The sequence below is a fragment of the Girardinichthys multiradiatus genome, chromosome 12 (assembly GCF_021462225.1).
Source record: "Girardinichthys multiradiatus isolate DD_20200921_A chromosome 12, DD_fGirMul_XY1, whole genome shotgun sequence".
Lineage (NCBI taxonomy): Eukaryota > Metazoa > Chordata > Actinopteri > Cyprinodontiformes > Goodeidae > Girardinichthys > Girardinichthys multiradiatus.
In genome coordinates, this window is record NC_061805.1 from 53,305,352 (window position 1) to 53,331,107 (window position 25,756).

Below are 25,756 nucleotides of genomic sequence, written 5' to 3' on the forward strand. Positions count from 1 at the left end.
ATATAAAAGTACAAAGAACATGAGATTGAACTAAGAAACTAACACAAATGAATGAACAATAATGGCAACACACAAATAAACAGGGAAATTCAATCCAATTCAGTTTATTTCTATAACTTCAATTCACAACACATGTCGTCTCAAGGTTCTTCACAACAGTCAGGTTCATACATTCCAATTAATCGTAACCATTGAACAGTTCAGTCAGATTCAGTTATTTATTCAAATTGGATAAAAAGTTTTTCTATCTAAGGAAACCCAGCAGATTGCATCCAGTCAGTGACTTGCAGCATTCACTCCTCCTGGATGAGCATGTAGAGACAGTGGACAGTCACTGGTGTTGACTTTGCAGCAATCCCTCATACTGAGCATGCATGTAGCGACAGTGGAGAGGAAAAACTCCCTTTTAACAGGAAGAAACCTCCAGCAGAACCAGAACCAGGCTCAGTGTGAGCGGCCATCTGCCACGACCGACTGGAGGTTTGAGAGAACAGAGCAGAGACACAAAGAGAACAAAGAAGCACTGATCCAGGAGTACTTTCTATGGGAAGGAAAAGTAAATGTTAATGGATGTAGCTCCTTTAGTCGTTTCATCTAGAAAGAAAGAACAGATAAACTCTGAGCCAGTTTTCAAGGTTAGAGTCTGAAATAGAGAACATAGAGTTAGTTACAGTAGAAGCTCAGTCAGTAGCCATGTCTAGGAGAGAGAAAGGGTTAAACACTAAAAGACAGGGCTATGTGGATCATCTGTAGAGGGTGAGCATTAAGTTGTTGCCAGCAGAAGCTCGGACGATTCCCCTCTCTAGAAAGGTGTCACAGGGAGACACAGAGTCAGGCCAGGTGTAGCTTCTAGGAAGAGAAAAGAGAGAACAAAGTTAAAAACTGAAATAACAGCAAATAATGCAAAATTGGAGAGTAGTATGAGAATGTAGCGAAGAGGGTGAAAGTGGTCATTATGTCCTCCAGCAGCCTAAGCCTATAGCAGCATAACTACAGAGATAGCTCAGGATAAACTAAGCCACTCTAACTATGAGCTTTATCAAAAAGGAAAGTTTTAAGCCTAGCCTTAAAAGTAGACAGGGCGGACCGCGGCGCTGATGGTGTGGGGGCTGCAGTCCTCGGGGAGGCCATCCCGGGTTCGAGTCCCGAGCCCGGCGATGTTTGCCGGTGTCTCCCCCTCTCTCTACCCCTCTTTTCTGTCTGCCTACTGTGAAAAAATAAATAAATAAAATAAAATAAAGGCTACTGGTGCCGAAAAAAACAAAAACTTTAAAAGTAGATAGGGTGTCTACCTCACGGAAATGAAAAACTCAAACACCTACGGATCAAACACCCCTGATAAAACTTGGTCTACCCTAAAAGTCTATTTTCATCACTGCTGTAGAGCCAAGAAATCACTTAAACAGAACCTGTCTGACAACCCGAAGCAAGCTGAAAGATCTAAAGAACCAACAGGATATTCTAATTTCCCCTCGGGGATCAATAAAGTATCTTTGAATTGAATTGAATTGAATTGAACACATCATGCCCCAATATAAAGACATTCAAAAACTGCTAAAAAACCAAGTCACTGACATCCTTGAGCCTGGAAAGGCTTACAGATCCATGGCTAAAGGCTTCGTGACTCCAGAGAACTTCAGTGAGAACCATTATTCACATATGGAGAAGACATAGAACAGTGGGCTACCTTTCAAGGGCTGGCCTACCTACCAAAGTTACCAAAGTTACTCAAAAAACCACGATTGCTGAAAAATCTTCCAATGTAGATGAATTTGAACAATTTAGCAAAGCAGAGTGGGTCCAAGTTCCTCCACAGAGATGGTAACAAGTCATTAGCAGTTATCACAAACACATGAGGGCAGCTAAGGGAGGAACCACCAGATCTTAAGACCTTTGTTTCACACAGGACCTAGTTGGTGTGGAGAGATTTGTTTTCTCAATAAATAAGATCTGGTTTTCATATTTACTCAGGTAATCTTTGTCTGATATTGACATTTGTTTGGTGATCTGAAACATTAAAAAGCAAAATTAGAAGAAATCTGTGAAATACTTTTTCACAAAGGTTTCAGACAATATGAAGAAGTTTAGAGATGATAAAGCTGTCAGACAATAGATGTGATCAAAGGAGATGTTCCAACAAAAATTAGTTTCTGATCTTCACCTTCTAACAGAACCAAACTGGAAACTATGTGTTTGTGCTCCATCAGGATCAGTTGTGCTCAGATCTCTCACTGAGGTTTTCTGCTGTCAGTTTTAAGAGTAAAACCGTCTCCAGACCAGGTCAGGTCCCCAGCATCATAATGTTGATGAGGACTCTGTCTTAATGTCTTCAGCTCTTTAATTCATTGAAAAATAATTAGTTTTGCAGTTTTTGTTGTTGAAGAACCTGAGAGAAGTTTGATCATTAATTCTGTTTCTATATGAGAGGCCCACAGATGGAGAGCAGCTCCCTGAGCACGGCTCAATGGACTCCAACAATGCAGCAGTGTGTGTGTGTGTGTGTGTGTGTGTCTGTTTGGGGTGGGGGTGCAGCATTTGGGAGCCTTTCTTTGGTTTCCATAGAAACCATGATGTAAGACTGGGCTGGAGGGTTCCCCCTCTGAAGCGGAGGAAGAGCGGTGTAAGACGTTGCGAGGACGTTTGGAGGACACTTTGGAGGAACTTTGTGACGTTCAGGTAAAGAAAATGAGAAAGCTTGTCTTTTGTCTGTTTAGGTTCACTGTCAGATGTTCTGTGTGTGCCTGTAAATGTTCATTAGATAAACGGTCCAGTCCAACTTGGTGCTAATTTGAAACCAAAGTGAGTCAGAGTGAAAAGTTTGCAGCCTAACAGGGTGGGGCCATCTCTGTAGTTCCCACTCATGGCCACCAGATGGAGGTAAAGGGACTCATGTTTAACTGCATGAACTCAGTGACGCTGAGCATTAATGCATTTGAGAGCCTTTTGTGTTACTGTGAACAGCTGCTTCTACTGGGTTCTTCATGACCTACTGCTGCAGAACCACAGTCCAGCTGAACCACCAACTCTACAGCAGAACCAGAGTCTTTGGGTTGTTGATGTGAGCTACTTCACAACCAATTCATGTCAAATCACTCTATTTACATTGCTCTGCTGTACTACAAACGCTTTAAAATTTGCTTTATTTGCCAGGTTTCTGGACACAAACGAGGAATTTGACTTTGGTTCCACTTTGCTCTCATTGAAAACATTTTAAATGTGACTACATAAAATTGGTGGGAATTTAAAAAGTATATTTTTTTATCTCAAGGCAATTTATGAAAAATTAACTTTTTTATATAGAAATATAAAATCAATTCAGACAGAGTTAAAGTCAGTTCAGTCCGTTCTAATCAGAAACATTGCAGTAAAGTTGTTTTTTGTTCAAATAAGTAGAAAGTTACTGGGGAAACCCAGCGGATTCACTGACTAACATTATCTCATACTCAGCATGCATGCGGTCAGTGTTGTGCACAAAGGAGTTCATGAGTTTAGCTCACATTGTTGGGAACTTTGAACTGAATGATGCTGTTTTCTAGGTCACAACAGTGGAGAGATCTTAGCTCATTTTGATATAATTTAACACGCTCTGTTTGGGGGTTAATGAAAAATGTATACAGTTTCTTTGGGACAAACTTTGGATATTTCATAGAGAAATAGCTTCCTTTCAAGGAGCTCGGTGTTGGCTGGGTGTGTGTGTGTGGACGGCAGAGACAGTTCAGCTTTGTCAGGACCTACATTAGTAATTTAGGCTGCCTTGGGCTTCATTTTGAATGCAATCACTCAAGTCTCCAACCCTTAAGACTATCAGAATACACAGAGGGGTTTTGGCAGCCCGGTGTTTTCATGGACTTCAGATGGAGACGCTGCAGCTTGGAACTCCTCTCCAACCGCCACGCAGGTCAGCACCTGAAAAAACCACAGAGATTAAATTAATGAACTAGATTGAAAATTATTTTTCACTTAATGTACTTAAACAGAATCAGGATTGAAGAACATCTTGGTGAGTGGATTCCTTTGTGACCAAAACTATTTATGGTCGACCTGAATTTATTTTTGATTTAATGTCGGCAAAATTTAAAAAAAATGTTCAATGAGTGCTTTTGTCACAGAATTCAGTATTACTTTGGGTTTTTCATTATGCAGTGATCATTTAATGGGCAAATTAACAAATTAGTTTTAAGACTAATTAGGTACAATAGTTGGTATGTCTTCAAACAATCAGTCGCAATGCAAATCAGAAGAGTACATAAAACATTATTTTAATAAAAGAATATTTTAAAAAGTATTTGATGAAATAGAAGTCCATAACTGTTTTGGACAATGGATTCTTAATGTTTTATTTGCCACCAGTAAAATAATATTTAAGGGAATATTATATGCCAAATTAGAAACCCATATTCCTTCGGACAATTGAGTTTAATGTTATTTTAACAAGCCATTACTTGGAGTATTGGACCACTAAAATGGTGGAGAGGAACGTCTTTGGAACGTCTCACATGATGGAGATGAGTCAGATGTAAACATGTGACCTTCCTGGTGATAGCATTAGCAGATAGCGATTTTAGCTAACAAAGAGAAGTAGCCTATTTAGCATCCCTTTAAGTATCGCATGTGATTGAATTTCCATTAACACAAATATTAAGGTGTATATGAGCCCTAGTGGTGCGTTATGGCAAATCTGTGCTTAAACTACTCATTGGAATAAAGTTTGCCGTAACTTTAAAACACAGCTCAGAACTAATAACTAGCCTCAAAGCTTAGAGACCTGTTCACGCTCAAATGGTTTAGCTTTTAGCACCACAAAGCAAAACACCAAGAAATAAACAATATTTTGATTGTTTCATCCTGAACTAACTTTCTCTGCCAAAACACCACCTTTTAGGTGAACCGTTCTGATGAGCAGAATGGAAGAAGGTCCAAAGGGTTGCGTGGTGAAGGTGGCCCAGTCTGGTAGCGTGGTTGCATGACGGACAGAAGGAAAGAAGCCATGGCGGCTGCTCTCAGTAGCAGCTAGGAGGGGGAAAGCTTCTGCTCGGACTGTACACTTTAGGCATGCAGAGCTGTGGTTTCTATACGGTCTCCTCTAAGGCAGGGAGGGGGAAAGCTGCTTAATTAGAGACACCGTCTCTTCTGGGGGACCCTCTGGGTCAGATTCCTTTTTTGCAGAAGCTCAGAAGGAAAAATTAAGACAGCTTGTCTTACTTACCCCTTTGATTTGGTTGATACTCGAACAGCTGATCACAACTTTTGTTGTTCTTCAACTGACGTGTACAAGAACGTCACATCATAGTTTGGATTCAAGGGTTCCTCCATGTCTTACTCGCCAGTGGGTTTCAATGACATTCAGATTGTTGCACGCTGCCTCCCCAATGTGACCAGCTGCCGCTGCTGTGGATAAGTGAGAAAGACCGTGGCTGGGAGTGTTTTATTGTAGCTCCATCATATCATGTGGATTCCAGCAGTGAGCTCTCCTTCCTGGGCTGTACTAAAGCAGATTAATGCGTTGCATTTTAGGGATTCGGAGTTCTTACCAGTCCCTTTGTGTACATTTCAGTCCATGTTTCATCCCATGGCTGAAGTACAGCAGTTTTAATAATCCAGGCTTGAAGTGATGAAAGCATGGATCACTGTCTCTAGGTGGCCTTGATTCCACTTCAAGGTTTTGTCTTGTTTCCTGAAAGCTGTCAGTGAACCTCCATCTTGGATTAGCCGCTGTGGTTCAGTCTCCTCCCAAACTGGTAAATACTTCAATGAATTTACCTCAGCGCAATGGTCTCCCTGGATCTCACGGACCAGATTGCAAAATCGCTCCTCCATGCTCTGCTTGTCCACCCTCCAACAACACTCACCAACTGGAGGAGCTCGCCCACACATCTTACTGACCTGCCAACCTCTGTCTCCATGGCTCGCTCACTTTTCCCCGGACTCCACGCATTAACCACCAAGTAAGCCTGGGCTCTCATCATTTAAACCCAACCAGCTGTTATTACTCTTCTTTCTCTTGTTGGACCACTTGTTTGCTGAGTATTGGACTATCTGCACGTTGTTGGACATCACTGTGCCTCTCCAATGGCATCGGCCATTTTGGTATCCAGGACAGCCGCTCCTCCATATCCCATCGAGCATTGCGACGGATATGACGAGCGTCCCAAGTCTGACGTCACAAGACGCTATATAGGAAGGCACCTGTTTTGAACACGCCGCTTTTCAGCTGGAGACCTTGAGACGGTTACCACGCAACTGAAGCATCCTCTGGAGAAGAAGAGGTCCCACGTGGAGTCATTTATTCTCCTTCGTTGGCCAACGAAAAAATTCATGAAAGAGGTTTCTGGAATGAGAAGGCCAGAAATTTCACTTTGCCGATCGAGATCGAAGACGTGAGTTTAACACGTAACCAAAACCACGGAGTTTCAAGGAGACGCAATTTCCCCTCCTTGCTTGGTTCTAGTCGACTGCTGATGGTCAGATCCTATTTTTCCTTTTTGTCAAGAAGGCCAAAGGACAGGGACTGACCGCTTTCTTGGAGTTTAACTGCGGACGTGCAGCAACGCTTCAAACACCCCAACCCCCCCCCCCCCCCTTTCCCTTAGAATCTCATGTGTTCTGAACGATATGTGCATGTAACCTTGTTTATTGAAACTTTGATGTGTTGTGTTGATGTCTGGAGCCACTGCGTCCCTAGTTTTGTGCGTGTTTTACCATCTGAGAGTCAACGCAGGTGCGCGGTAAGACTGGACTGTTAAAATAACCTCATGGTGAAATTCACCATTTTCCTTTGTCTCCAATCTCACTGCTCGCTAGCTTGCCGCCAAAACGTTTTATAACGCTTTGTCTGCTCAGGAGTTGGGGGAAGTTTTATGATCGGACATCAATGAGTACAAGGGAGCTGCGCCCCCCACTCACCACTCACCACCACACCCCTTTTTAATATTCTCTTTCCTTCTTTTTGCCATAACTGCTGGTTGATTCAATACACACCCACTGCTGTTTGCTTTATTTGCTTAGTTAGATGTGTTACCCTTGTTATGTAGAATTTTGCATGTTGAGTAGGTGAAGATTAATAAATATTCACATAGATAAAGAGAGAGCGTTTGGTGTTCATTGTGTGCTTAAGTGATTCGTCAGTCAAGATAAGGTTAAAGGTTCCACACGTTTCGGCAGAAACGGTCGATTAAACAGTGACATCTCCGGCAATAGTTATTAATTATTATGGAGTATTTAACGGTTATAATTGTCAAAGGCGTTGAGCCACAATTACAACACCAGAAACATCTCTGGTCTCGATTCATAAATGAGGATTTTGGTTAAGAAATTGATTTTGTCAAATTATGATTTTTAATTATAATTATTGATCAAGATTAATCAATCAAAAATCATAACCCCAACACTCTCAGTGAGCCGAAAGCTACGGAGTCCCGACACTGCCAAAAACAATTATTTCAGTAAACCTGTTTACATCATTTCTGTCTCGGTTTTGTGCTGCTCAAGAGTCTCCTGGTTGTGAACTCATGAAATAATCTAATAACATATTGATTAACTTATCAGAATCAGCTTTATTGGCCAAGATTGTGTGCACAAGCAAGGACTTTGTCTTTGGTTTCAGGGGCTGTAAGTACGGACATTAAGTATAAATATGTACAGGATTTTGTTCAGACCTGTATAAGTCCTGGATGGAGGGAAGGTCAGCCCTGATGATTCTCTCTGCAGACCTGATTATTTGTTGCAGTCTGGACCTGTCCTGTTCTGTAGATGATCCAAACCACACTGAGATGGATGAAGACAGGACAGACTGAATGATGGCAGTGTAGAAGATGACCAGCAGCTCCTGTGGAAGGTTGAACTTCTTGAGTTGCCTCAGGAAGTACCGTCTCTGCTGGGCCTTCTTCTGAACATGGACCATCTCAGGTTTCAAGAAATGGGTTAGGTTCCAGGTGGTTCTGCCTGAACCAGCTGGCCAGCCAATCCACTAAGTCGACCTATATATTTTCATCCTTAATTGTTGATGCTGCATTAATAATCAGTTCCATAAAACTGATTTTCCTTTCTTGAATAATACTGTTATTGGAATAAGGTTTATTTCCAGTGCATAAAGAACTATTCAGATTGTTATTTAGGTTCAAGAACTTTAAAAAATATCTAATAAGTGTTTTTTGAAAGTAATTTTTTTGTTAGATGTTAGGGTCGAAGACACTCAAGGTCTAATAAACATGTTTTTGTAAAGAAACTGGAATTACTATTTATCATTTAAATGTTTTTAACTGATATTAATGGAAAATATGTATTCCATGTACTGCTGGCATAATCTTTACATTATTGTTCGTTTGTTCATATATCTGATGTCACACATATAGATTTTTCTGACATCGAATACTTAAAACAGTCAACAAAGTCTATTAAAATTAGCATAAAATAGGTTATTATTAATGTTAATATTTCTGATTTTTCGGGCCACACATGTTTCTAAAACTTATTTTATCTTGTTGCATCTGTCTTTGCCAAAAATAAATCACATGCTGGAATCGGTAAGGGAGGCGGGAGCATCTTGTCACGTAACCATGGTGACCGTCTCATTTCACCAAAACTCGGTTCAATCTTTACAGTTTTGGAAGATGTGGCCGCATCCTTCAAAGGATGCAGTCGGCGAATTGAGAAACAGCTAAAGTTAACGGCCGCAATAACTGCAGATAATGTAAAACAATTCTGTGCAGCTCATTCTGGTTACAGCATCAGTAACCATGGTGATCAGACAGTAACATGGTGAACCTGAGGATCCAAGTGTAACATTTTCTCTCCTTGTTTCCTTACCTCTTCCCTCATCCTCACACATGGAGGAGAAAGAAGGATGCAAGATGGTGTCTCATTTCCTGTTGTGCTCCCTCTGTGCAGGTATAACTCCGCCCCTGATGAGAACAGTATTCCCAGTACGTTCTACACCGTCAGCACTCCAACATGGCAGATAGAAACCTCTCCTCTTCGTCCTCCGTTTCTTATCACAACATCAGAGCCATGGTTGCTAAATGCTCTCCAGGTCCACACAAAAATGCCTCTGTCGAACAAGGACCAGAAGACCAGAGTTCCAGAACTCCTGAAGCAGGCTCTATTTCTGAAGATGAATCAAGCTACAGCAAATCCTGGGGTCAGAGCCTCGCATCTGTGCTGAAGTACAGAGCCAGGACCACCAGCTCCAAGAACAAGGTAAAAAGCTGCTGTTGCAAAGCCAGGTAGTGTTCTTGGACTGATTCATATTTATATGGTAAACCGTGAGGTCACGTGGTGAACCCTGGAAGTTATAGTCTGAAATCCATCACTGGTGTGAGATTAAATGGAGGTCGTTGCACATCCTTCTTGTCTGGGATTTAACCTGCCAATCTTTACAATAACAAAGATAGAAGGTTCTTCAGACCAGAGCTTCAGATCAGACTGTTACTCAGGCAAGAGCTTCAGATCAGACTGTTACTCAGGCCAGAGCTTCAGATCAGATGGTTACTCAGGCCAGAGCTTCAGATCAGACAGTTATTCAGGCCAGAGCTTCAGATCAGAAGGTTCTTCAGGCCAGAGCTTCAGATCAGAAGGTTACTCAGGCCAGAGCTTCAGATCAGATGGTTACTCAGGCCAGAGTTTCAGATCAGACGGTTACTCAGGCCAGAGCTTCAGATCAGATGGTTACTCAGGCCAGAGCTTCAGATCAGATGGTTACTCTGGCCAGAGCTTCAGATCAGATGGTTACTCAGGCCAGAGCTTCAGATCAGAAGGTTACTCAGGCCAGAGCTTCAGATCAGATGGTTAGTCAGGCCAGAGCTTCAGATCAGATGGTTACTCAGGCCAGAGCTTCAGATCAGACAGTTATTCAGGCCAGACCTTCAGATCAGAAGGTTCTTCAGGCCAGAGCTTCAGATCAGAAGGTTACTCAGGCCAGAGCTTCAGATCAGATGGTTACTCAGGCCAGAGTTTCAGATCAGATGGTTATTCAGGCCAGAGCTTCAGATCAGATGGTTACTCAGGCCAGAGCTTCAGATCAGATGGTTACTCAGGCCAGAGTTTCAGATCAGACGGTTATTCAGGCCAGAGCTTCAGATCAGATGGTTACTCAGGCCAGAGCTTCAGATCAGATGGTTACTCAGGCCAGAGCTTCAGATCAGATGGTTACTCAGGCCAGAGCTTCAGATCAGACGGTTACTCTGGCCAGAGCTTCAGATCAGAAGGTTACTCAGGCCAGAGCTTCAAATCAGATCGTTACTCAGGCCAGAGCTTCAGATCAGACGGTTACTCAGGCCAGAGTTTCAGATCAGATGGTTACTCAGGCCAGAGCTTCAAATCAGATCGTTACTCAGGCCAGAGCTTCAGATCAGACTGTTACTCAGGCCAGAGCTTCAGATCAGATGGTTACTCAGGCCAGAGCTTCAGATCAGATGGTTACTCAGGCCAGAGCTTCAGATCAGTTGGTTAGTCAGGCCAGAGCTTCAGATCAGATGGTTACTCAGGCCAGAGCTTCAGATCAGACAGTTATTCAGGCCAGAGCTTCAGATCAGAAGGTTCTTCAGGCCAGAGCTTCAGATCAGAAGGTTACTCAGGCCAGAGCTTCAGATCAGATGGTTACTCAGGCCAGAGTTTCAGATCAGACGGTTACTCAGGCCAGAGCTTCAGATCAGATGGTTACTCAGGCCAGAGCTTCAGATCAGATGGTTACTCAGGCCAGAGCTTCAGATCAGATGGTTACTCAGGCCAGAGCTTCAGATCAGACGGTTACTCTGGCCAGAGCTTCAGATCAGAAGGTTACTCAGGCCAGAGCTTCAAATCAGATCGTTACTCAGGCCAGAGCTTCAGATCAGACGGTTACTCAGGCCAGAGTTTCAGATCAGATGGTTACTCAGGCCAGAGCTTCAAATCAGATCGTTACTCAGGCCAGAGCTTCAGATCAGTTGGTTACTCAGGCCAGAGCTTCAGATCAGATGGTTACTCTGGCCAGAGCTTCAGATCAGAAGGTTACTCAGGCCAGAGCTTCAAATCAGATCGTTACTCAGGCCAGAGCTTCAGATCAGACGGTTACTCAGGCCAGAGCTTCAGATCTGAAGGTTACTCAGGCCAGAGCTTCAGATCTGAAGGTTACTCAGGCCAGAGCTTCAGATCAGACGGTTACTCAGGCCAGAGCTTCAGATCTGAAGGTTACTCTGGCCAGAGCTTCAGAGCAGACTGTTACTCAGGCCAGAGCTTCAGATCAGATGGTTACTTTGGCCAGAGCTTCAGATCAGATATTTACTCTGGCCAGAGCTTCAGATCAGACGGTTACTCAGGCCAGAGCTTCAGATCTGAAGGTTACTCTGGCCAGAGCTTCAGATCAGAAGGTTACTCAGGCCAGAGCTTCAAATCAGATCGTTACTCAGGCCAGAGCTTCAGATCAGACGGTTACTCAGGCCAGAGCTTCAGATCAGGAGGTTACTCAGGCCAGAGCTTCAGATCAGATGGTTACTCAGGCCAGAGCTTCAGATCAGACGGTTACTAAGACCAGAGCTTCAGATCAGACGGTTACTCAGGCCAGAGCTTCAGATCAGAAGATTACTCAGGCCAGAGCTTCAGATCAGACGGTTACTCAGGCCAGAGCTTCAGATCTGAAGGTTACTCTGGCCAGAGCTTCAGAGCAGACTGTTACTCAGGCCAGAGCTTGAGATCAGATGGTTACTTTGGCCAGAGCTTCAGATCAGATTGTTACTCTGGCCAGAGCTTCAGATCAGACGGTTACTCAGGCCAGAGTTTCAGATCAGATGGTTACTCAGGCCAGAGCTTCAAATCAGATCGTTACTCAGGCCAGAGCTTCAGATCAGACGGTGACTCTGGCCAGAGCTTCAGATCAGAAGGTTACTCACGCCAGAGCTTCAGATCAGATGGTTACTCTGGCCAGAGCTTCAGATCAGACGGTTACTCAGGCCAGAGTTTCAGATCAGATGGTTACTCAGGCCAGAGCTTCAAATCAGATCGTTACTCAGGCCAGAGCTTCAGATCAGACTGTTACTCAGGCCAGAGCTTCAGATCAGATGGTTACTCAGGCCAGAGCTTCAGATCAGATGGTTACTCTGGCCAGAGCTTCAGATCAGACGGTTACTCAGGCCAGAGTTTCAGATCAGATGGTTACTCAGGCCAGAGCTTCAGATCAGATGGTTACTCAGGCCAGAGCTTCAGATCAGATGGTTACTCAGGCCAGAGCTTCAGATCAGATGGTTACTCAGGCCAGAGCTTCAGATCAGAAGGTTACTCAGGCCAGAGCTTCAGATCAGATGGTTACTCAGGCCAGAGCTTCAGATCAGATGGTTACTCAGGCCAGAGCTTCAGATCAGACAGTTATTCAGGCCAGAGCTTCAGATCAGAAGGTTCTTCAGGCCAGAGCTTCAGATCAGAAGGTTACTCAGGCCAGAGCTTCAGATCAGATGGTTACTCAGGCCAGAGCTTCAGATCAGACGGTTACTCAGGCCAGAGCTTCAGATCAGATGGTTACTCAGGCCAGAGCTTCAGATCAGATGGTTACTCTGGCCAGAGCTTCAGATCAGACGGTTACTCAGGCCAGAGTTTCAGATCAGATGGTTACTCAGGCCAGAGCTTCAGATCAGATGGTTACTCAGGCCAGAGCTTCAGATCAGATGGTTACTCAGGCCAGAGCTTCAGATCAGAAGGTTACTCAGGCCAGAGCTTCAGATCAGATGGTTAGTCAGGCCAGAGCTTCAGATCAGATGGTTACTCAGGCCAGAGCTTCAGATCAGACAGTTATTCAGGCCAGAGCTTCAGATCAGAAGGTTATTCAGGCCAGAGCTTCAGATCAGAAGGTTACTCAGGCCAGAGCTTCAGATCAGATGGTTACTCAGGCCAGAGTTTCAGATCAGACGGTTACTCAGGCCAGAGCTTCAGATCAGATGGTTACTCAGGCCAGAGCTTCAGATCAGATGGTTACTCAGGCCAGAGCTTCAGATCAGATGGTTACTCAGGCCAGAGCTTCAGATCAGACGGTTACTCTGGCCAGAGCTTCAGATCAGAAGGTTACTCAGGCCAGAGCTTCAAATCAGATCGTTACTCAGGCCAGAGCTTCAGATCAGACGATTACTCAGGCCAGAGTTTCAGATCAGATGGTTACTCAGGCCAGAGCTTCAAATCAGATCGTTACTCAGGCCAGAGCTTCAGATCAGACTGTTACTCAGGCCAGAGCTTCAGATCAGATGGTTACTCAGGCCAGAGCTTCAGATCAGTTGGTTACTCAGGCCAGAGCTTCAGATCAGATGGTTACTCTGGCCAGAGCTTCAGATCAGAAGGTTACTCAGGCCAGAGCTTCAAATCAGATCGTTACTCAGGCCAGAGCTTCAGATCAGACGGTTACTCAGGCCAGAGCTTCAGATCTGAAGGTTACTCAGGCCAGAGCTTCAGATCTGAAGGTTACTCAGGCCAGAGCTTCAGATCAGGAGGTTACTCAGACCAGAGCTTCAGATCAGATGGTTACTCAGGCCAGAGCTTCAGATCAGACGGTTACTAAGACCAGAGCTTCAGATCAGACGGTTACTCAGGCCAGAGCTTCAGATCAGAAGATTACTCAGGCCAGAGCTTCAGAGCAGACTGTTACTCAGGCCAGAGCTTCAGATCAGATGGTTACTTTGGCCAGAGCTTCAGATCAGATTGTTACTCTGGCCAGAGCTTCAGATCAGACGGTTACTCAGGCCAGAGCTTCAGATCAGATGGTTACTCTGGCCAGAACTTCAGATCAGAAGGTTACTCAGGCCAGAGCTTCAAATCAGATCGTTACTCAGGCCAGAGCTTCAGATCTGAAGGTTACTCAGGCCAGAGCTTCAGATCAGGAGGTTACTCAGGCCAGAGCTTCAGATCAGATGGTTACTCAGGCCAGAGCTTCAGATCAGACGGTTACTAAGACCAGAGCTTCAGATCAGACGGTTACTCAGGCCAGAGCTTCAGATCAGAAGTTTACTCAGGCCAGAGCTTCAGATCAGAAGGTTACTCAGGCCAGAGCTTCAGATCTGAAGGTTACTCTGGCCAGAGCTTCAGAGCAGACTGTTACTCAGGCCAGAGCTTCAGATCAGATGGTTACTTTGGCCAGAGCTTCAGATCAGATTGTTACTCTGGCCAGAGCTTCAGATCAGACGGTTACTCAGGCCAGAGCTTCAGATCTGAAGGTTACTCTGGCCAGAGCTTCAGATCAGACGGTTACTCTGGCCAGAGCTTCAAATCAGAAGGTTGCTCAGGCCAGAGCTTCAGATCAGACGGTTACTCAGGCCAGAGCTTCAGTTCAGACGGTTAGTCAGGCCAGAGCTTCAGATCAGATCGTTACTCAGGCCAGAGCTTCAGATCAGATGGTTACTCAGGCCAGAGCTTCAGATCAGACGGTTACTCAGGCCAGAGCTTCAGATCTGAAGGTTACTCTGGCCAGAGCTTCAGAGCAGACTGTTACTCAGGCCAGAGCTTCAGATCAGATGGTTACTCAGGCCAGAGCTTCAGATCAGACGGTTACTCAGGCCAGAGCTTCAGATCAGAAGGTTACTCAGGCCAGAGCTTCAGATCAGATGGTTACTCAGGCCAGAGCTTCAGATCAGATGGTTACTCAGGCCAGAGCTTCAGATCAGATGGTTACTCAGGCCAGAGCTTCAGATCAGATGGTTACTCAGGCCAGAGCTTCAGATCAGATGGTTACTCAGGCCAGAGCTTCAGATCAGATGGTTACTCAGGCCAGAGCTTCAGATCAGATGGTTACTCAGGCCAGAGCTTCAGATCAGATGGTTACTCAGGCCACAGCTTCAGATCAGATGGTTACTCAGGCCAGAGCTTCAGATCAGACTGTTACTCAGGCCAGAGCTTCAGATCAGATGGTTACTCAGGCCAGAGCTTCAGATCAGATGGTTACTCAGGCCAGAGCTTCAGATCAGATGGTTACTCAGGCCAGAGCTTCAGATCAGACGGTTACTCAGGCCAGAGCTTCAGATCAGATGGTTACTCAGGCCAGAGCTTCAGATCAGATGGTTACTCTGGCCAGAGCTTCAGATCAGACGGTTACTCAGGCCAGAGCTTCAGATCAGACGGTTACTCAGGCCAGAGCTTCAGATCTGAAGGTTACTCTGGCCAGAGCTTCAGATCAGAAGGTAACTTAGGCCAGAGCTTCAGATCAGATGGTTACTCAGGCCAGAGCTTCAGATCAGATGGTTACTCAGGCCAGAGCTTCAGATCAGACTGTTACTCAGGCCAGAGCTTCAGATCAGATGGTTACTCAGTCCAGAGCTTCAGATCAGATGGTTACTCAGGCCAGAGCTTCAGATCAGATGGTTACTCAGGACAGAGCTTCAGATCAGATGGTTACTCAGGCCAGAGCTTCAGATCAGATGGTTACTCAGGCCAGAGCTTCAGATCAGATGGTTACTCAGGCCAGAGCTTCAGATCTGAAGGTTACTCTGGCCAGAGCTTCAGATCTGAAGGTTACTCTGGCCAGAGCTTCAGATCAGATGGTTACTCAGGCCAGAGCTTCAGATCAGACTGTTACTCAGGCCAGAGCTTCAGATCAGATGGTTACTCAGGCCAGAGCTTCAGATCAGATGGTTACTCAGGCCAGAGCTTCAGATCAGAAGGTTACTCAGGCCAGAGCTTCAGATCAGATGGTTAGTCAGGCCAGAGCTTCAGATCAGATGGTTACTCTGGCCAGAGCTTCAGATCAGACGGTTACTCAGGCCAGAGTTTCAGATCAGATGGTTACTCAGGCCAGAGCTTCAGATCAGATGGTTACTCAGGCCAGAGCTTCAGATCAGATGGTTACTCAGGCCAGAGCTTCAGATCAGATGGTTACTCAGGCCAGAGCTTCAGATCAGAAGGTTACTCAGGCCAGAGCTTCAGATCAGATGGTTAGTCAGGCCAGAGCTTCAGATCAGATGGTTACTCAGGCCAGAGCTTCAGATCAGACAGTTATTCAGGCCAGAGCTTCAGATCAGAAGGTTCTTCAGGCCAGAGCTTCAGATCAGAAGGTTACTCAGGCCAGAGCTTCAGATCAGATGGTTACTCAGGCCAGAGTTTCAGATCAGACGGTTACTCAGGCCAGAGCTTCAGATCAGATGGTTACTCAGGCCAGAGCTTCAGATCAGATGGTTACTCTGGCCAGAGCTTCAGATCAGACGGTTACTCAGGCCAGAGTTTCAGATCAGATGGTTACTCAGGCCAGAGCTTCAGATCAGATGGTTACTCAGGCCAGAGCTTCAGATCAGATGGTTACTCAGGCCAGAGCTTCAGATCAGAAGGTTACTCAGGCCAGAGCTTCAGATCAGATGGTTAGTCAGGCCAGAGCTTCAGATCAGATGGTTACTCAGGCCAGAGCTTCAGATCAGACAGTTATTCAGGCCAGAGCTTCAGATCAGAAGGTTATTCAGGCCAGAGCTTCAGATCAGAAGGTTACTCAGGCCAGAGCTTCAGATCAGATGGTTACTCAGGCCAGAGTTTCAGATCAGACGGTTACTCAGGCCAGAGCTTCAGATCAGATGGTTACTCAGGCCAGAGCTTCAGATCAGATGGTTACTCAGGCCAGAGCTTCAGATCAGATGGTTACTCAGGCCAGAGCTTCAGATCAGACGGTTACTCTGGCCAGAGCTTCAGATCAGAAGGTTACTCAGGCCAGAGCTTCAAATCAGATCGTTACTCAGGCCAGAGCTTCAGATCAGACGGTTACTCAGGCCAGAGTTTCAGATCAGATGGTTACTCAGGCCAGAGCTTCAAATCAGATCGTTACTCAGGCCAGAGCTTCAGATCAGACTGTTACTCAGGCCAGAGCTTCAGATCAGATGGTTACTCAGGCCAGAGCTTCAGATCAGATGGTTACTCAGGCCAGAGCTTCAGATCAGTTGGTTACTCAGGCCAGAGCTTCAGATCAGATGGTTACTCTGGCCAGAGCTTCAGATCAGAAGGTTACTCAGGCCAGAGCTTCAAATCAGATCGTTACTCAGGCCAGAGCTTCAGATCAGACGGTTACTCAGGCCAGAGCTTCAGATCTGAAGGTTACTCAGGCCAGAGCTTCAGATCAGACGGTTACTCAGGCCAGAGCTTCAGATCAGAAGATTACTCAGGCCAGAGCTTCAGATCAGACGGTTACTCAGGCCAGAGCTTCAGATCTGAAGGTTACTCTGGCCAGAGCTTCAGAGCAGACTGTTACTCAGGCCAGAGCTTCAGATCAGATGGTTACTTTGGCCAGAGCTTCAGATCAGATTGTTACTCTGGCCAGAGCTTCAGATCAGACGGTTACTCAGGCCAGAGCTTCAGATCAGATGGTTACTCTGGCCAGAACTTCAGATCAGAAGGTTACTCAGGCCAGAGCTTCAAATCAGATCGTTACTCAGGCCAGAGCTTCAGATCTGAAGGTTACTCAGGCCAGAGCTTCAGATCAGGAGGTTACTCAGGCCAGAGCTTCAGATCAGATGGTTACTCAGGCCAGAGCTTCAGATCAGACGGTTACTAAGACCAGAGCTTCAGATCAGACGGTTACTCAGGCCAGAGCTTCAGATCAGAAGATTACTCAGGCCAGAGCTTCAGATCAGACGGTTACTCAGGCCAGAGCTTCAGATCTGAAGGTTACTCTGGCCAGAGCTTCAGAGCAGACTGTTACTCAGGCCAGAGCTTCAGATCAGATGGTTACTTTGGCCAGAGCTTCAGATCAGATTGTTACTCTGGCCAGAGCTTCAGATCAGACGGTTACTCAGGCCAGAGCTTCAGATCTGAAGGTTACTCTGGCCAGAGCTTCAGATCAGACGGTTACTCTGGCCAGAGCTTCAAATCAGAAGGTTGCTCAGGCCAGAGCTTCAGATCAGACGGTTACTCAGGCCAGAGCTTCAGATCAGACGGTTAGTCAGGCCAGAGCTTCAGATCAGATCGTTACTCAGGCCAGAGCTTCAGATCAGACGGTTACTCAGGCCAGAGCTTCAGATCAGACGGTTACTCAGGCCAGAGCTTCAGATCTGAAGGTTACTCTGGCCAGAGCTTCAGAGCAGACTGTTACTCAGGCCAGAGCTTCAGATCAGATGGTTACTCAGGCCAGAGCTTCAGATCAGACGGTTACTCAGGCCAGAGCTTCAGATCAGAAGGTAACTTAGGCCAGAGCTTCAGATCAGATGGTTACTCAGGCCAGAGCTTCAGATCAGATGGTTACTCAGGCCAGAGCTTCAGATCAGATGGTTACTCAGGCCAGAGCTTCAGATCAGAGTGTTACTCAGGCCAGAGCTTCAGATCAGATGGTTACTCAGGCCAGAGCTTCAGATCAGATGGTTACTCAGGCCAGAGCTTCAGATCAGATGGTTACTCAGGCCAGAGCTTCAGATCAGATGGTTACTCAGGCCACAGCTTCAGATCAGATGGTTACTCAGGCCAGAGCTTCAGATCAGACTGTTACTCAGGCCAGAGCTTCAGATCAGATGGTTACTCAGGCCAGAGCTTCAGATCAGATGGTTACTCAGGCCAGAGCTTCAGATCAGATGGTTACTCAGGCCAGAGCTTCAGATCAGACGGTTACTCAGGCCAGAGCTTCAGATCAGATGGTTACTCAGGCCAGAGCTTCAGATCAGATGGTTACTCTGGCCAGAGCTTCAGATCAGATGGTTACTCAGGCCAGAGCTTCAGATCAGATGGTTACTCAGGCCAGAGCTTCAGATCAGACGGTTACTCAGGCCAGAGCTTCAGATCTGAAGGTTACTCTGGCCAGAGCTTCAGATCAGAAGGTAACTTAGGCCAGAGCTTCAGATCAGATGGTTACTCAGGCCAGAGCTTCAGATCAGATGGTTACTCAGGCCAGAGCTTCAGATCAGACTGTTACTCAGGCCAGAGCTTCAGATCAGATGGTTACTCAGTCCAGAGCTTCAGATCAGATGGTTACTCAGGCCAGAGCTTCAGATCAGATGGTTACTCAGGACAGAGCTTCAGATCAGATGGTTACTCAGGCCAGAGCTTCAGATCAGATGGTTACTCAGGCCAGAGCTTCAGATCAGACGGTTACTCAGGCCAGAGCTTCAGATCTGAAGGTTACTCTGGCCAGAGCTTCAGATCTGAAGGTTACTCTGGCCAGAGCTTCAGATCAGATGGTTACTCAGGCCAGAGCTTCAGATCAGACTGTTACTCAGGCCAGAGCTTCAGATCAGATGGTTACTCAGGCCAGAGCTTCAGATCTGAAGGTTACTCAGGCCAGAGCTTCAGATCAGGAGGTTACTCAGGCCAGAGCTTCAGATCAGATGGTTACTCAGGCCAGAGCTTCAGATCAGAAGGTTACTCAGGCCAGAGCTTCAGATCAGATGGTTAGTCAGGCCAGAGCTTCAGATCAGATGGTTACTCAGGCCAGAGCTTCAGATCAGAAGGTTCTTCAGGCCAGAGCTTCAGATCAGAAGGTTACTCAGGCCAGAGCTTCAGATCAGATGGTTACTCTGGCCAGAGCTTCAGAGCAGACTGTTACTCAGGCCAGAGCTTCAGATCAGATGGTTACTTTGGCCAGAGCTTCAGATCAGATTGTTACTCTGGCCAGAGCTTCAGATCAGACGGTTACTCAGGCCAGAGCTTCAGATCTGAAGGTTACTCTGGCCAGAGCTTCAGATCAGACGGTTACTCTGGCCAGAGCTTCAAATCAGAAGGTTGCTCAGGCCAGAGCTTCAGATCAGACGGTTACTCAGGCCAGAGCTTCAGATCAGACGGTTAGTCAGGCCAGAGCTTCAGATCAGATCGTTACTCAGGCCAGAGCTTCAGATCAGACGGTTACTCAGGCCAGAGCTTCAGATCAGACGGTTACTCAGGCCAGAGCTTCAGATCTGAAGGTTACTCTGGCCAGAGCTTCAGAGCAGACTGTTACTCAGGCCAGAGCTTCAGATCAGATGGTTACTCAGGCCAGAGCTTCAGATCAGACGGTTACTCAGGCCAGAGCTTCAGATCAGAAGGTTACTCAGGCCAGAGCTTCAGATCAGATGGTTACTCAGGCCAGAGCTTCAGATCAGATGGTTACTCAGGCCAGAGCTTCAGATCAGATGGTTACTCAGGCCAGAGCTTCAGATCAGATGGTTACTCAGGCCAGAGCTTCAGATCAGATGGTTACTCAGGCCAGAGCTTCAGATCAGATGGTTACTCAGGCCAGAGCTTCAGATCAGATGGTTACTCAGGCCAGAGCTTCAGATCAGATGGTTACTCAGGCCAGAGCTTCAGATCAGAATGTTACTCAGGCCAGAGCTTCAGATCAGATGGTTACTCAGGCCAGAGCTTCAGATCAGATGGTTACTCAGGCCAGAGCTTCAGATCAGATGGTTACTCAGGCCAGAGCTTCAGATCAGACTGTTACTCAGGCCAGAGCTTCAGATCAGATGGTTACTCAGGCCAGAGCTTCAGATCAGATGGTTACTCTGGCCAGAGCTTCAGATCAGACGGTTACTCAGGCCAGAGCTTCAGATCAGACGGTTACTCAGGCCAGAGCTTCAGATCTGAAGGTTACTCTGGCCAGAGCTTCAGATCAGAAGGTAACTTAGGCCAGAGCTTCAGATCAGATGGTTACTCAGGCCAGAGCTTCAGATCAGATGGTTACTCAGGCCAGAGCTTCAGATCAGACTGTTACTCAGGCCAGAGCTTCAGATCAGATGGTTACTCAGTCCAGAGCTTCAGATCAGATGGTTACTCAGGCCAGAGCTTCAGATCAGATGGTTACTCAGGACAGAGCTTCAGATCAGATGGTTACTCAGGCCAGAGCTTCAGATCAGATGGTTACTCAGGCCAGAGCTTCAGATCAGACGGTTACTCAGGCCAGAGCTTCAGATCTGAAGGTTACTCTGGCCAGAGCTTCAGATCTGAAGGTTACTCTGGCCAGAGCTTCAGATCAGATGGTTACTCAGGCCAGAGCTTCAGATCAGACTGTTACTCAGGCCAGAGCTTCAGATCAGATGGTTACTCAGGCCAGAGCTTCAGATCAGATGGTTACTCAGGCCAGAGCTTCAGATCAGAAGGTTACTCAGGCCAGAGCTTCAGATCAGATGGTTAGTCAGGCCAGAGCTTCAGATCAGATGGTTACTCAGGCCAGAGCTTCAGATCAGACAGTTATTCAGGCCAGAGCTTCAGATCAGAAGGTTCTTCAGGCCAGAGCTTCAGATCAGAAGGTTACTCAGGCCAGAGCTTCAGATCAGATGGTTACTCAGGCCAGAGTTTCAGATCAGACGGTTACTCAGGCCAGAGCTTCAGATCAGATGGTTACTCAGGCCAGAGCTTCAGATCAGATGGTTACTCAGGCCAGAGCTTCAGATCAGAAGGTTACTCAGGCCAGAGCTTCAGATCAGATGGTTAGTCAGGCCAGAGCTTCAGATCAGATGGTTACTCAGGCCAGAGCTTCAGATCAGAAGGTTCTTCAGGCCAGAGCTTCAGATCAGAAGGTTACTCAGGCCAGAGCTTCAGATCAGATGGTTACTCAGGCCAGAGTTTCAGATCAGACGGTTACTCAGGCCAGAGCTTCAGATCAGATGGTTACTCAGGCCAGAGCTTCAGATCAGATGGTTACTCAGGCCAGAGCTTCAGATCAGATGGTTACTCAGGCCAGAGCTTCAGATCAGACGGTTACTCTGGCCAGAGCTTCAGATTAGAAGGTTACTCAGGCCAGAGCTTCAAATCAGATCGTTACTCAGGCCAGAGCTTCAGATCAGACGGTTACTCAGGCCAGAGTTTCAGATCAGATGGTTACTCAGGCCAGAGCTTCAAATCAGATCGTTACTCAGGCCAGAGCTTCAGATCAGACTGTTACTCAGGCCAGAGCTTCAGATCAGATGGTTACTCAGGCCAGAGCTTCAGATCAGATGGTTACTCAGGCCAGGGCTTCAGATCAGTTGGTTACTCAGGCCAGAGCTTCAGATCAGATGGTTACTCTGGCCAGAGCTTCAGATCAGAAGGTTACTCAGGCCAGAGCTTCAAATCAGATCGTTACTCAGGCCAGAGCTTCAGATCAGACGGTTACTCAGGCCAGAGCTTCAGATCTGAAGGTTACTCAGGCCAGAGCTTCAGATCTGAAGGTTACTCAGGCCAGAGCTTCAGATCAGGAGGTTACTCAGGCCAGAGCTTCAGATCAGATGGTTACTCAGGCCAGAGCTTCAGATCAGACGGTTACTAAGACCAGAGCTTCAGATCAGACGGTTACTCAGGCCAGAGCTTCAGATCAGAAGATTACTCAGGCCAGAGCTTCAGATCAGACGGTTACTCAGGCCAGAGCTTCAGATCTGAAGGTTACTCTGGCCAGAGCTTCAGAGCAGACTGTTACTCAGGCCAGAGCTTCAGATCTGAAGGTTACTCTGGCCAGAACTTCAGATCAGAAGGTTACTCAGGCCAGAGCTTCAAATCAGATCGTTACTCAGGCCAGAGCTTCAGATCTGAAGGTTACTCAGGCCAGAGCTTCAGATCAGGAGGTTACTCAGGCCAGAGCTTCAGATCAGATGGTTACTCAGGCCAGAGCTTCAGATCAGACGGTTACTAAGACCAGAGCTTCAGATCAGACGGTTACTCAGGCCAGAGCTTCAGATCAGAAGATTACTCAGGCCAGAGCTTCAGATCAGACGGTTACTCAGGCCAGAGCTTCAGATCTGAAGGTTACTCTGGCCAGAGCTTCAGAGCAGACTGTTACTCAGGCCAGAGCTTCAGATCAGATGGTTACTTTGGCCAGAGCTTCAAATCAGAAGGTTGCTCAGGCCAGAGCTTCAGATCTGAAGGTTACTCTGGCCAGAGCTTCAGAGCAGACTGTTACTCAGGCCAGAGCTTCAGATCAGACGGTTACTCTGGCCAGAGCTTCAAATCAGAAGGTTGCTCAGGCCAGAGCTTCAGATCAGACGGTTACTCAGGCCAGAGCTTCAGATCAGACGGTTAGTCAGGCCAGAGCTTCAGATCAGATCGTTACTCAGGCCAGAGCTTCAGATCAGATGGTTACTCAGGCCAGAGCTTCAGATCAGATGGTTACTCAGGCCAGAGCTTCAGAGCAGACTGTTACTCAGGCCAGAGCTTCAGATCAGATGGTTACTCAGGCCAGAGCTTCAGATCAGATGGTTACTCAGGCCAGAGCTTCAGATCAGACGGTTAGTCAGGCCAGAGCTTCAGATCAGAAGGTTACTCAGGCCAGAGCTTCAGATCAGATCGTTACTCAGGCCAGAGCTTCAGATCAGACGGTTACTCAGGCCAGAGCTTCAGATCTGAAGGTTACTCAGGCCAGAGCAGTGTCTCAAAGCTGCAGGAAACCTTAACATTGAGAAGGTTTGGGATTTATTTTTATATTGTCAATTGTAGCTTCTCATAACATTACAAGAGGTATTTTGATGCTATTAATAATGAGTCTGATTGGCTCCAGTAAACATGACAGGAGAGATTTTTTCTGTGACTGTCCTCAGGAAACACATCTGATGAAGCTTTGTGTTTGGTGGAGTTTATGAGTCTTGTGTGGCAGGTTTATCTTATTATGTTTAGCTTCTGTTTTTAGTTTGAACACTATGTCCTGGATGTTGGTGCTGTTTGTTTGAGGTCTAATGACATACCTGCTGTATCTGTAGATTAGTCAGGCAGAACCAGAGGCCCTGTTGGACCTGATTCTGAAATCTCAGAGTCAGAGACTGCATGACCAGAGAGCCAGCCTCTGCCTGCTTCCTGACTCAGGACCACCTCCCCTCTGTGGGGCCTGCAGTGCAGAAAAGACTCTTGTTCCAAGTTTGGATTTCTACAACATGCTCATCCGCTATCAGGTACCAACTCAACACCCACCTGTTGGTTGAGGCACAGACATGAAACAATCAAACACAAAGAAATCTTTCAGAAACATTACAGGCTGAGGTGAAGGGTTAGCGTTGAGCCTATAGATCCGGTAACCTGCCCAGGAACAACGTCCAAAACGTTCAACCATTTCGATTTATCCATCACAATATACGTTACGAGACACTAGCAAAGTCAGTCTGTTCATCCACATGAGAGGGGTGTTCAGATATAGAAACTGGTGTCAGGTCAGTTTGACAGAAACCAGTTTAGCCAGTACACAGGAACTTTACTGAACTATTGTCTGTACTGGTGCTCTTGCAATTGCCCGTTTAATGTTTGCCTGGTTCTCTGCCTTTCTGCAGTCTGACAGGATAGAAGACCAGAGGTGCTCCCTCCCTCATCCTGATGATGATGTTGGTCCAGTTCCTGAGGATGAAGAGAACTTCTTTAATTTGGTGCAGAGAGTTCAGTCCAGGAGGATGGATGAACAGAGAGCATCAATGCTGCACAGTGAGACACAGTGAGAATGACCAGTACTAGGAGCTACCTGGCTGCTCCCACCATCACCATCACTACTACCATCATCATCATCACCATCAACATCACTGATGGAGCAAGTCAGGGCTCTCCTGTGAGTCTGGACCTTGAGATGAAAACCAGAACCCAATTATCTTAGCTTATTTTCAGTTTCTCACTGATGATCTCACTGACTGGAGAGGTCACCTGAAACATTAAAGACTGAGATGCCTCACCATATTCCAAAAGGTTTCCTGCTGGAACAAGAAGCTGAAGGTCCTGAGGAAGTATAAAACAACAACCATAGCCCATCTCTGACTCACCTTTTGAGTCATGAGATGAAACCACTAACGTAAAAGTCACTATTCCCAGAATGCATGATGAGTTCAGGATTGGCTCCTCACAGATTGAGTGTCACTGACTCTGACTGGTTGTCCTGCTGCAGAACAGCATCTGCGGATTATGGGTACTGTAGTAAAACAGGCACAGTACTGTGTGAGTCCCTGTGTTTGAATCAGTTATGTTTGTATAAATTAGATGTTCCAGTTAACATAAAAGCTTCTCTAACAAACCCTTGTTGTTTTTTATTAACTCTGACTCTCAGCAGGTTTTAAACCCTAATGACTCAAAATATTTTATTCTGAAGCAATCAGACATCAGAAGTGCAACAGCTTCTATTTTCATACAACATGGCAGCAGCTTTAGATGGGTTAAGGTTAGCGGTTTTTAAGGTCTTTGGTTTGGTTAAATTTACTGCCTTTACTAACATTTAAATCTCTTTCCTGAACACAGACATGATATTCAGTTAATGCAACTATATCAGTCTGAATACAAAGCATCACATCCACACTGTTCATGTCAGAGCCTGGGATTTTGCTTAGTGTTTTTTGCCTGCTGCTTACTCTGTTTACCCTCTAGATGCCGCCAGAGCTGCTGGTGCCAGAGAGCGACAGGTGCAACCCGTTATCCACTCATCAGGAAGTGCTTAAAGAGGCTGGGCAGCCAGCACTCCAGTGCCTGAGTGTTTTGCCAATGTGTCGTCACTAGGAAGTGGAGAGTGACTTTATGCATTTCCTGAAAGTGTAGTTTTCTGATTTCTCATTGTGCTCCTTCCCAGGTTTTTTCCAGCTTTAGAAGAGAGAGAGACATAGTGCCTCCAGCGTCTCCTGGGCTGTCCCCTGGGCCTCCTCCCGGTGGGACGTGCCTGGTGCACCTCCCGAGGAAGGCGTCCAGGAGGCATCTGGTATAGATGCCCGAGGCACCTCAACTGGCTCCTCTCGATGTGGAGGAGAAGCGGCTCTACTCTGAGCTCCTCCCGGATGGCCGAGCTCTTCACCCTATCTCTGGGAGTGCCCGGCCACCCTACGGAGGAAGCTCATTTCAGCCGCTTGTATCCGGGATCTCGTTCTTTCGGTCATGACCCAAAGTTCATGGCCATAGGTGAAGGTAGGAACGTAGACCGACCGGTAAATCGAGAGCTTCACTTTTCGGCTCAGCTCTC

The 25,756-nt window shown here is 46.5% G+C and overlaps 1 protein-coding gene across 2 annotated transcripts; it reads left to right on the forward strand.

Annotated features, from left to right (window-relative positions):
• The first annotated feature begins 1,878 nt into the window (after positions 1–1,878).
• On the forward strand, positions 1,879–25,290 carry LOC124878218 (G-protein-signaling modulator 1-like). 2 transcript variants are annotated; one of them, XM_047382066.1, is made up of 5 exons: positions 1,879–1,971; positions 2,172–2,676; positions 8,887–9,195; positions 23,541–23,729; positions 24,102–25,288. In XM_047382066.1, exons 3-5 carry the CDS (start codon positions 8,950–8,952, stop codon positions 24,261–24,263), a joined length of 597 nt encoding a protein of 198 aa, XP_047238022.1. In that variant the 5' UTR covers positions 1,879–1,971; positions 2,172–2,676; positions 8,887–8,949; the 3' UTR covers positions 24,264–25,288. The 2 variants fall into 2 exon arrangements, with proteins under 2 accessions (XP_047238022.1, XP_047238023.1); XM_047382067.1 differs by lacking the exons at positions 1,879–1,971; positions 2,172–2,676 and adding an exon at positions 3,676–3,898 and having other exon boundaries at positions 24,102–25,290.
• Positions 25,291–25,756: the final 466 nt, after the last annotated feature.

What these genes read in the sequence shown, in the direction of transcription:
- LOC124878218 (XM_047382066.1), top strand. Translation starts at nt 8,950, where the DNA reads ATGGCAGATAGAAACCTCTCCTCTTCGTCCTCCGTTTCTTATCACAAC. An exon ending in CCACCAGCTCCAAGAACAAG is followed by an intron (nt 9,196 to 23,540) that starts GTAAAAAGCTGC and finishes CTGTATCTGTAG; the next exon opens with ATTAGTCAGGCAGAACCAGA. An exon ending in ACATGCTCATCCGCTATCAG is followed by an intron (nt 23,730 to 24,101) that starts GTACCAACTCAA and finishes GCCTTTCTGCAG; the next exon opens with TCTGACAGGATAGAAGACCA.